General features: G+C 43.0%; 1 protein-coding gene across 3 annotated transcripts in view; it reads left to right on the plus strand.

The window, feature by feature from the left end:
- Window positions 1-12,258, plus strand: part of atg13 (ATG13 autophagy related 13 homolog (S. cerevisiae)) — a 59,043-nt gene that overhangs the window by 6,274 nt on the left and 40,511 nt on the right. For all 3 annotated transcript variants that reach the window (XM_060911420.1, XM_060911418.1, XM_060911419.1), the window contains exons 5-8: window positions 10,216-10,262; window positions 10,353-10,493; window positions 10,622-10,662; window positions 10,826-10,922. In XM_060911420.1, coding sequence (XP_060767403.1) covers window positions 10,216-10,262; window positions 10,353-10,493; window positions 10,622-10,662; window positions 10,826-10,922 — 326 coding nt within the window. The remainder of the gene's footprint in view (window positions 1-10,215; window positions 10,263-10,352; window positions 10,494-10,621; window positions 10,663-10,825; window positions 10,923-12,258) is intronic.

Genomic DNA, 12,258 nt, shown 5'->3' on the forward strand with positions numbered 1-12,258 from the left:
GGTTCTCGTTTGATGTAGAAAGTGGAACTATAACTTGCTCAGTTCAGAATTTTCTACTTTTACATTTCAGGAAATGCTTGTTTGTAGTTCTGTCATTCATCTTAACCTTTTCTCATCTCTGATAATCTGATTATCCATTCAGTGTCACCACAGCGGAGCTGTTTTGCATATTTGATTTGGCGTAGTTCTTACACCGGATGCCCTTCCTGACACAACCCTCCCCAATCTATCTGGCCTTGGGACCGACATGAAGTATGCACTAGTTTGTCTTTGGACTGTGGGGGAAACCGGAGCACCCAGAGGAAACCCACACAGACATGGGGAGAACATGCAAACTCCACATAGAAAGGCCCCCGTTGGCCGTGAGGTTCGAACCCAGAATCTTCTTGCTGTGAGGTGACAGTGTTATCCACTGCACCACCATGCCGCCCTGATAATCTGATAATACCTGTTGCAAATGAACTAATGGATTTTTAGTGCTGATTGTATAGGACAACAACTAACAATTATTTTAATAAGCAGTTAATATGTTAATTACTCTGAACTAGGCTTAATTAAATAACCAGTCATTAACTACAAAACGTTACTGACATTTATCTGATAATCTGTCACAGCACGAGAGAATTACTGTATTTAGTGATTGTGTCAACAAAAATGAGATGCCCGAACTGACACAAGGTGATGTATTCCTGCATTTGTTACCGATTTTGCACATTTTCTTTGCAACACTACACACTTGCATTTCAAGCCCTGATTTGTTTAAAACCAACCAGATAAATTTAAACAAATACAAAATAAATATCCACTGCTTGTCTTGCTAATTAAAGCACTGCAATCCATTCAGAATCATTTTGTTTGTTGTGCACATGCAAGGTAAAACGTTTTAGGTGTGGAATAAACTCCAGGTTTGACCTTTAGGCTTCAGTACCTGAAATCAGCGACTATTCTTGTCGTCAATTTCCGAACACAGGATGGGGACATAATGACTAATCCCAGGATATATTAAAACTATATTGTTCGAGCTAAGAAATTTAAATAGTGTAGCAGTAGCTTTTATCCATGCTTATCACTGCTTACTTTATCAACTTGACTGGTTTGAGAAAATACTTGAACTACCTAAATGCTAATTGATTGAACTCGCTTTGAAATGAAATGAGAGAATGTTCGGCTCATAGACTAATTATAGGTCTATGTTTCTCATTTTTAACCAATTGAGTTCCTTACATGAAGTATTAGGTGGTGTTTACATTAGACCGTATTAGCGGATCATCAGATTAACGTTTTTAAAATGATTCGCGTGCACACAGCAACGCCAATACATGATTCGCATGCACACAGCAACGCCAATACACGGATACGCTAATCACATGACTAATTAGACGGCACGTAAGTTGAAATGTCAGTACGGCTCAGCGCTTCCTCCTCAGAGGCTGCGCTCCAAATCACTCCGCCCTGAACAGCGAGTGCCCTCTGGAGGGTGCGCACTCCGGCCCTGCGCAGCTCACAGAGCGCGTGAGTGAAGCGCACGAGCAGTGATTCGGGACTGAGCCGCTGTGTGTGTGATCCCAGTGCATATCGGGCATGCGCAAGTCACTCACCACTTGCAAGTGGAAGGATGGCAAGCCTAAAGACAATCATAACTACACAATGGGCAGTATTTGCATCTTACCATGAACAACATTAAGAATGGCAAAGCATTATATTCATACTTTTATACTCTTTAATGAAAAACAAAAAGGTGATACAAGGTGGAAACAATAGCAGGAAGTGAAGTCCGCGCCGTTTTTCAGCAGTCGCGTTACATGACCAACATGGCATGAACAACGCCAGCGAATCAGGAAGGTGGATGTCACAGTGACGTTGTCCAATGACGATGTCAGCTAGAGCTCAGCACTGCGTTTCCTCGTATCTCAATGTTTACACCGCACCGGATCAGATACGAACTGGGTTGAATACGTGGGCCCTGGCGGATTCAAGTTGTTCCGCCTGTGGAGTCGTTTCCCGGCGTTTTAATGTGAACGGACAGTGCATCCGCGATGAAAACGAGACGGATACGGTCTAATGTAAACACCACCTTACTCACATGTAAACACAAGCTACAGTACTGTGCAAGTCTTGGGCACCCTATTTTTTCATACTAACTTTGTTATAGATTTCTCTTTTGTGACTTCTACATTATTAGTCAGTACAAAAACGTTTGAGTTCCCAATGTTCATTTTCCAGCACAAAATTAAATGTTACAGAAAAAAAAAGTTTGTATCTGAGCAGCATACTTCATAAGAGACCACTTTTCAGATTAAAAAAGAAAACATAATGAAGGCTGCTGGGTTTTGCTGCAAAATTAAGAAGCAAGTGTGATGGTCAAAGTGTCCAGAAGAACTGTGGCTGGCTCTGCAAGATGCTCAATAAAACCTACAGTTCATTTCCTTATAAAACTCTACTCACTTTACCCGAGGCTTGCTTCTATCTATCTATCTATCTATCTATCTATCTATCTATCTATCTATCTATCTATCTATCTATCTATCTATCTAAAGCAAAGCGTCATCTCCTCTCACATTCAAATATTGACTTTGTTTCAAAGCTTACTGCAGTTGATAGTATACAGTGCTTAGTGTAAATGAGTACACCCCCTTTGAAAAGTAACATTTTAAATAATATCTCAATGAACACAATTTCCAAAATGTTGAAAAGACAAAGTTTAATATAACATCTGTTTAACTTATAACGTGAAAGTAAGGTTAATAATATAAACTTAGATTACATATTTCAGTTTTACTCAAATTAGGATGGTGCAAAAATGAGTGCACCCCACAACAAAAACTACTACTACATCTAGTACTTTGTATGGCCTCCATGATTTTTAATGACCGCACCAAGTCTTCTAGGCATGGAATGAACAAGTTGGTGACATTTTGCAGCATCAATCTTTTTCCATTCTTCAACAATGACCTCTTTTAGTGGCTGGATGGAGAGTGATGCTCAACTTGTCTCTTCAGAATTCCCCATAGGTTTTTAATTGGGTTCATATCAGGAGACATACTTGGCCACTGAATCACTTTCACCCTGTTCTTCAGAAATCCAACAGTGGCCTTAGATGTGTGTTTAGGATCATTGCCATGTTGGAAAAGTGCATGACGACCAAGGGCACGGAGTGATGGTAGCATCTTCTCTTTCAGTATAGAGCAAAACGTCTGAATTCATGATGCCATCAATGAAAACCAGCAGCACTTATGCAGCCCCACATAAGGACACTGCCACCACCATGTTTCACTGTAGGCACCATGCATTTTTCTTTGTATTCCTCACCTTTGCAACGCCATACAGTTTTGAAGCCATCAGTTTCAAAAACATTTATCTTGGTCTCATCACTCCAGAGTATAGAGTCCCAGTAGTCTTCATCTTTGTCAGCATGGGCCCTGGTAAACTCTAGGCGGGCTTTTTTGTGCCTGGGCTTTAGGAGAGGCTTCTTTTGTGGACAGCATCCTCTGCACACTGCAAAAAAATGATATCTTAGCAAGTGAAAATATCTTGAAAATAGTTGAAACTATCTAACATTTCCTATTAGAAGAATACAAGACACCAATTCTGAGATTATTAAACTTAGTTCTAGATTGCAACCAACTTATTCTAAGTTGTCTTATCAAGTAAAAATATCTGCCAAAAGATAATTTCACTAGTATTAAGTAATTTTTCCTCAAATTCAGTTTTCAATTTTGTGCAGTGTATGCTGTATTGTGTCATGGGAAATAATCATCCCAGTTTGGCTTTCTACTTCTTTAGATAACTGCCGTGAACTTGCATGCTGATTTTCTTCAACCCTTCTCATCAGAAGACGGTCCTGTCGAGGTGTTAACTTCCGTGGACGACCTGGACGTCTCTGTGAGATGGTTACAGTTCCATCTTTCTTAAACTTTTGTACCACTTTTGCTACAGTATTCTGACTGATAAGTAAACCTTTGCTGATCTTCTTGTAGCCTTCACCTTTGTGCTGTAAAGAAGTTATTTTCTTTGGGGAATTCTGAAGAGACAAGTTGAGCATCACTTGCCATCCAGCATCCAGTCACTAAAAGAGGTCATTGTTGAATGGAAAAAGATTGATGTTGCAAAATGTTGCCAACTTGTTCATTCCATCCCTAGAAGACTTGGTGCTGCCATTAAAAATTATGGAGGCCATACAAAGTACTAGTAGATGTAGTAGTTTTTGTTGTGGGGTGTACTCATTTTTGCACCACCCTAATTTGAGTAAAACTGAAAAATGTGCAATCTAAGTTTATATTATTAACCTGACTTTCACGTTATAAGTTAAACAGATGTTATATTCAACTTTGTCTTTTCAACATTTTGGAAATTGTGTTCATTGAGAAATTGTTACTTTTCGGTGTGTGTGTGTGTGTGTGTGTGTATGTATATATATATATATATATATATATATATATATATATATATATATATATATATATATATATATCCTTCTCACCCCCGGCGGGGGGGTGGTATCCATGTCATCCTCAAGCTCGGGTCCTCTACCAGAGGCCTGGGAGTTTGAGGGTTCTGCGCAGTATCTTCGATGTTCCTAGGACTGCACTCTTCTGGACTGAGGCTTCAGATGTTGTTCCTGGGATTTGCTGGAGTCACTCTCCCAGTTTGGGGGTTACTGCCCCAAGTGCCCCCACTACCACGGGGACCACGCAACCCTTGACCTTCCACATCCGTTCCAGCTGCTCTTTCAACCCTTGATACTTCTCAAGTTTCTCATGTTCCTTCTTCCTGATGTTGGCGTCAGCTGAGATCGCCACATCAAGACTAGAAAGCTCCTCACCATGCATGGAGGGTTCCACGCCACATGTGCTTATGGCCTATTCTTGTGCTGCCATGATTAGTGCCTCTGTGCTGTCTGTCAGTCCTGCATTATCCAGCCACTGGTAGGATTTCTTGATATCAGCCACTTCCTCTATCTGACGGTGGTACATCACCACCACCCTCTTCTGCTCTTTGTCCACCACCACTATGTCCGGTTGGTTAGCCAGGATCTGTTTGTCAGTCTGGAAGCTGAGGTCCCACAGAACCTTGGCCCTGTTGTTCTCAGCCACCTTCTGTGGTATGGCCCATTGGGACTTGGGTACTTCTATTCCATACTGGTTGCAGATGTTCCTGTATACTATCCCAGCCACTTGGTTGTGCCTCTCCATGTACGCTGATCCAGCTAGCATCTTACACCCTGCTACTATGTGCTGGACTGTTTCAGGGGCTTCTTTGCACAGTCTGCATCTTGGGTCTGATCTACTCTGGTAGATCCTGGCCTCTATGGCTCTTGTGCTTATGGCCTGTTCTTGTGCTGCCATGATTAGTGCCTCTGTGCTGTCTGTCAGTCCTGCATTATCCAGCCACTGGTAGGATTTCTTGATATCAGCCACTTCCTCTATCTGACGGTGGTACATGCCATGTAGGGGTTTGTCTCTCCAGGTTGTCTGTTCCTCCTCCTCCTCTGCACTCTCATCAGGGTTCTGCTGCCTGAGACATTCACTTAGCAGTTCATCCTTTGGGGCCATCTTTCTGATGTATTCTCGGATTTTCGATGTTTCATCCTGGACCGTGGTCTTGATGCTCACTAGCCCTTGGCCTCCCTCTTTCCACTTGGTGTATAGTCTCAGGGTGCTGGACTTGGGGTGGAACCCTCCATGCATGGTGAGGAGCTTTCTAGTCTTGATATCTGTGGCTTCTATCTCCTCCTTTGGCCAGTTTATGATACCAGCGGGATATCTGATGACTGGTAGCGCGTACATGTTGATGGCTCAGACCTTGTTCTTACCATTCAGCTGACTTTTCAGGACCTGCCTTACTCTCTGGAGGTATTTGGCTGTGGTTGACTTCCTTGTGGCTTCTTCATGGTTTCCATTAGCCTGTGGGATGCCAAGGTACTTGTAGCTGTCTTGGATATCACCTATGTTGCCCTCTGGTAGGTCAATCCCCTCAGTTCGGCTCATCTTGCCTCTCTTTGAGACCATCCGGCCACACTTGTCCAATCCGAATGACATCCCTATGTCATCGCTGTAGATCCGGGTGGTGTGGATCAGCGAGTCTATTTCTCACTCGTTCCTGGCATACAGCTTGATGTCATCCATGTAGAGCAGGTGGCTGATTGTTGCGCCACTACGGAATCGGTACCCGTAGCCGCTCTTCGTGATGATCCGACTGAGGGGGTTCAGGCCTATGCAGAACAGCAGTGGTGATAGCGCATCTCCTTGGTATATGCCGCACTTGATGTTGACTTGGGCAATGGGTTTTGAGTTGGCCTCTAGGGTTGTCTTCCACATTTCCATTGAGTTCTGGATGAAGGTCCTTAGGTTCCTGTTGATCTTATACAGTTCCAGACATTCCAGTATCCATGTGTGTGGCATTGAGTCGTAGGCTTTCTTGTAGTCAATCCAGGCAGTGCACAGGTTGGTCTGTCTCTTCTTACAGTCTCGGGCGACTGTTCTATCGACCAGTAGCTGGTGCTTGGCTCCTCTGGTGTTACTGCCAATCCCTTTCTGTGCCTCGCTCATGTATTGAGCCACATGCTTACTCGTTTTTGCCGCAATGATGCCTGACAGGGCCTTCCATGTTGTGCAGAGACAGGTAATTGGCCGGTAGTTGGATGGGATGGGTCCCTTCTGGGGGTCCTTCATGATTAGGACTGTCCTGCCCTGGGTTAGCCATTCTGGGTGGGTTCCATCCCTCAGCAGCTGGTTCATCTGTGCTGCTAGGCGTTCATGGAGTGCAGTTAGCTTCTTCAGCCAGTACGTATGGATCATATCGGGGCCTGGTGCTGTCCAGCTCTTCATCTTTGACACTCTTCCTTGGACGTCTGCCACTGAGATGGTTACTGGTTCTTGTTCTGGGAGGTTGCTGTGGTCAGCTCTTAGGTCCACTAACCATTGGGCATCGGTGTTGTGTGATGCCTTTCTTTCCCATATGTCTTTCCAGTATTTTTCCACCTCAGCTCTTGGTGGGTCTGACTGGTTGTTGTTCCCCTGCCACTGAGAGTACACCTTGGCTGGTTCAGTGGAGAACAGCTTGTTTATTCTTCTGGCCTCTCCCTCCTTGGTGTATCTCTTCAACCGGGTGGCCAGAGCTGTTAGTCGCTGTTTGGCAGTTTCGAGTGCCTCTGGTATGGAGAGTGAGTTGTACTTCCTGGGTGCCCCTTTATTCACCATGTTCCCTTTCTGTAGTTCAGCTAGCTGGCTAACTTCTCTCCGTGCTGCCTTTATCTTGGCCTCTAATCGTCTCTTCCATGGTGAATACTGTTTATGTCCCGAGCCCACCTTGTGTCCAATGATCTCCATCATTACTGTTGCTGTACTGTGTATCAGCTTGTTGGTCTCAGTGATGGTTCTTGTGGAGATTGTCTTCAGAGCAGCATTCACATCTACTAGTAGATCTTCTGAAGGTACTTGGCAACTCAGCTTCGGTATTCGTCGGGGGCTCCAGGTTTCCAGTTGGGTCACGATCTTCCTTCTCAGGTCAGCAGCTCTTGTGTTGAGGCTGTTAGGTGTTGGGGCTTGGTACCCAATCTCTGGTTGTGGGGATGATGACATCTCCCTGCTGACTTGTCTTCCTGGCTCCCCCTTGCCATAGCATCGTTGTTGTATTTCATTAATCTCTAGTTGTGATAGTAGATTTCGATTACGGATGTTGGAACACTGGGCTAATAGCTGTTTCTTTGTTAGCCTTGATTGTGGGTTTCGAAGTATCCAATGGTCCCACATTCGCTGCATGTATCCCCTCTCTCTGGGATTGCTTGTATAGTAGCATTCCAGCAAATTCTGTCCTCGTCCATCGATGTCTTGTTCCAGTAGCCCATTTCTCATCAGTTTGCCCTGGTTCCCTAGCAACTGACGCAGACCTTGTTGACCCGGGCAACGTCTGAGCCGGTATGACTCTATCAGTTATGTCTTCACTCATTCCTGAGGTAGGCTGATATATCATGAGGGGTCTTGCCTAAGGGCCCTTACTGGATGATGTTTTGCCCCGACCTGGATTCGAACCCCGATCTCCTGCGTCGTAGTCAGTGAGCATTACCACTGTACTATCCAGCTGAGAGTAAATACGAAGCCAATGACCTTGCCTGAATTTGGTCTTGGTAAAAGTTGACTTTTATGGACTGTCCCATGAAGATGGCGTCTGGAGAAGACCAAATTCAGGTAAGGTCACTGGCTTTGTATTTACTTTTCTGCACACACTATCCATGCACTTGCAGAGCCAGGGACATTTCGTTTTATTTGTAGGAACCCTCTACTCACTTCCACAGAGCTGTCATGTTGTTTTGAGCTTTGCAATGGTTTTAAAACTAGCTGTGGCAGCAGGGGCGTGGTCTAGCGTCGGTTTGTGACCGGAGGGCAGAGTCAGGGAAGGTAAGTGGCTGAATCACTGCACCTGATGTCAATTAACGTGTGTTTTGTGTGTCTTCCCCAGTGACCGCGCCCTATATAAGGAGAGAGGGCAGAGGAAGGGAGCTCTCTCCCCAACCAGACGCCTTGTGTGTGTGCGTGCGTGTGTGGCTGGGAGAGTGGAAAATAAGTACACTGAAAAGTGGAAAATAAAAGAGTTTTGTTGAACTCAGTTCTGGCCTGCCGTCCTTCTGTGCTCCACCCACCCGTCAGAATTGCTACACTAGCGTTTTATATCGGCAAAAAGACATGCCCCGCGCACTGCCATGTTAGCGCTTTCCGGTTGAAATCGCAAAAAACTAATTTTCTCAAAACACATCCGATTGACATGATTGTGGTAGCAACTCAACGTATGCATTCCCAATAATGCCAAAATAGACCTAGAAAGCATTTCACTCCGAAGTATTCCTTTAAAAATCTCATCACATTATCTCTAGCCGCTTTATCCTGTTCTACAGGGTTGCAGGCAAGCTGGAGCCTATCCCAGCTGACTACGGGCGAAAGGCGGGGTACACCCTGGACAAGTTGCCAGGTCATCATAGGGCTGACACATAGATGCAGACAACCATTCACACCTATGGTCAATTTAGAGTCACCAGTTAACCTAACCTGCATGTCTTTTGGACTGTGGGGGGGAAACCGGAGCACCCAGAGGAAACCCACGGGGAGAACATGCAAACTCCGCACAGAAAGGCCTTTGTTGGCCACGGGGCTCGAACCCGGACCATCTTGCTGTGAGGTGACAGCGCTAACCACTACATCACTATGCCGCCGCTCTTAAACATTTGAATTGAAATTTGTTTGCCTTTGAATGCATCCATTTAATGAAAGTTTGAATAGTATTCCAAATATAAAATTCTCACAGCCCGAATATAAACGCATGTGACAAGGAAAAGATAACCTGGTTTAGAGAAAAAAAAGACATTTAAAAATTGATAACTTTTTAATCAGGTTATAATCACATTGTAAGACCATGAAGGGGCAGTGCAGTGGTTATCACTGTCACCTCACAGCAAGAAGGTTCTGGGTTCGAGCCTCACGGTTAACTGGGCCTTTCTGTGTGGAGTTTGTATGTTCTCCCTGTGTCTGGGTTTCCTTCAAGTGCTCCATTTTCCCCCACAGTCCAAAGACATGCGGTTAGGTTAACTGGTTATTCTAAATTGTCCATAGGTGTGAATGGTTGAGAGGAGAAAACCTTTTATAATAATCTAATGGAAGGCAACAGGAATTCTGTATTACAAGAATACTGTAATTCTTCCCTAGAAACTTGGACGGAAGTCAAAGCGGCCACGTCACTGCAGTGACATGCCAAATAGTGAATGAGTGAACACCCTGAAACAAGCTGAAGATTTGTATTTCTACTGGAGCTTGTTTTAGTCAGCAGCTCTGGAGATATTTGTCCTTTTTGCATCCCCTGACCTCCCCTGACCCCCACCTGGATTTTCTACTCAGTTCCACAGTCATGTTTCTCTAGCCAGCTTCTGTGATATAGTTACGATTAAAATCACTTTTGGTATTTTGTGATCAATGATTCCTCTCTTTCTCTCTGCTAACCCCTGTGCTGAGGTGCGATTCCTAGCCTTAATATACAGGAACTTTGTTTACAGGGACACAGAAACAAGGATTCTGTACTGTTATAACTTTCCCTTTTCAGGACACTGATATTTGAGCAGCTTAGAGTAGAAAGGGTTTATTTCATGACCAGGATGGGTTTGTGTGCGAAGCAGCTATGAAGGAAATGTGAGAACTCTTTCCCAATATAACGTAATTCTCCACTGTGCAGGGAGATTCAATGGAGCTAGAAACCTGGTGCTTGGAGATGAACGAAAAGTGAGTTATTTTATACTTATCACGTATACAGCTGTTAACCTCCAGACTTTATAGTCTGTGAATGCTTAATGTGAATGGTGTGAATTTCAGGTGTGAAAAGGACATTAAAGTCTCCTACACGGTTTACACGCGTCTTTCCCTGCTTCTTAAATCTCTCCTGGCCATCACGAGAGTTACTCCTGCCTACAAACTGTCACGCAAACAAGGCCATGATTATGTCATTCTGTATAGGTATAATGCTTACACACACATCCAACATTCATATCTGATCCCTTTTATACACGCTTCCTTAAGCTCAAATTATTTACAATTGATTAATCAGTATTGATCTGGTCACTTATCAGCCCTTTCGTTGGCAGGATATATTTTGGTGATGTGCAATTAACAGGACTTGGTGAAGGTAAGACTTTTGGTCTATTGCAGAATATTTTTGGATTATTTGGAGTTTATATTATACAAGGACATTCAGTCCAACAAAACATTTCACTATCTCGTGTGTGTGTGTGTGTGTGTGTGTGTGTGTGTCTCATTCACTCCCTTTCGCTCTTTACACCTTTGTACAGGATTCCAGACAGTACGCGTAGGAGTTGTTGGTACTCCCATAGGAACCCTGACACTCTCCTGTGCATACCGCACCAACCTGGCCCTCATGTCGTCCAGGTACATGCTGCATCCGTCCAAATCTACACACACACCAATAACACCTAGATTAACTTTCTAAATGTAAACAACACACATAAATTCAGAGAAATAGGGAATAAAAAACAATTGTGTGCTGTTACAGGAAAATATATAGAGGATATTAGATTGTTGCGCAAAGATAAAGTTTATCTTTGAGTGGTGATGAATATATAAAATAATATGAGTAAGCAAACAAGTGAAATTTTTTCAACACGAGAAGATAAACTTCATATCTTCGCACCACCGTGTAATGTTCTTTGTTATATGGACACATCCACAAAAAAATGCAAGTTAATCAAAAGAATTTTAATTTTGAACCGGTTCGCCATTTTAACAACGCATGTCAAGTGAATGGGGAAAACACTGGAAGTGGCGTTATCGGAGTGAAATATCAGAATACATCACACAGGTCCGCAATGTATTTCATATGAAAAATGCAAGTTTTTCAACACAAGAAGATAAACTTCATATTTTCAAGCCAGTGTGTAAATTTTTTTTTTTTATTATTATATAGACACATTCTCAAACAAAAAGTACCCAAATTTTGTCAAAGCAATTCATCAGTTTCCTTGTGAGTGAGGATACGGGAAAATATCCCGGATGTAGTTCATGTGAAAAATATGAGTGACGTATTCCCCAGTAAATTCATGTCTGTGTAATATAAAGTGATATGATGTGAAGCAGAGTTACTTATACCAACCCGAAGTTGATTATTTTCTTAATAAAAGCAACCGTTTCATTTCTTTGATACCACAGCAGTTTGCCAACAATTACATTTTTATTTTTTAAATGGAAAAACATGTTTGACCCGTTTTATAGTTGAACGATGTTGTGGAACATCCACAAGATAAGTTATTTCACATCACTTAAGATAACAGCTATTAACAGTCATTCTCTCAGCAGTCTCTGTTCTCTCCTGTGAAGCCTTTCCTATGGTAGAAAACTTGAGTGTTACAAAATACTGATGCCCAAAACTCCTTCTGTGAGAATGTTAAATGAACATCTTAGAGAAAGCTTCACTGATTATACTGGTGTTTTTTTTTTTTTTTTTTGTTAAATACCCATTTTTAAAAAATCCATTTATTATTCGCATGTACAATGGTGCTTGAAAGTTTGTGAACCCTTTAGAATGTTCTATATTTCTGCATAAATATGACCTAAAACATCATCAGACTTTCACACAAGTCCGAAAAGTAGATAAAGAGAACCCAGTTAAACGATCATCATCATCTGTCATCCGGCAAGCCGGTGACTTGATAAGATATCCTATCCCAGACCCGCCGGTCGAGCATAGCTGCTCTGAGTTGATCTTCCT

The sequence above is a fragment of the Neoarius graeffei genome, chromosome 27 (genome assembly GCF_027579695.1).
Source record: "Neoarius graeffei isolate fNeoGra1 chromosome 27, fNeoGra1.pri, whole genome shotgun sequence".
In the NCBI taxonomy this organism is placed as follows: Eukaryota; Metazoa; Chordata; class Actinopteri; order Siluriformes; family Ariidae; genus Neoarius; species Neoarius graeffei.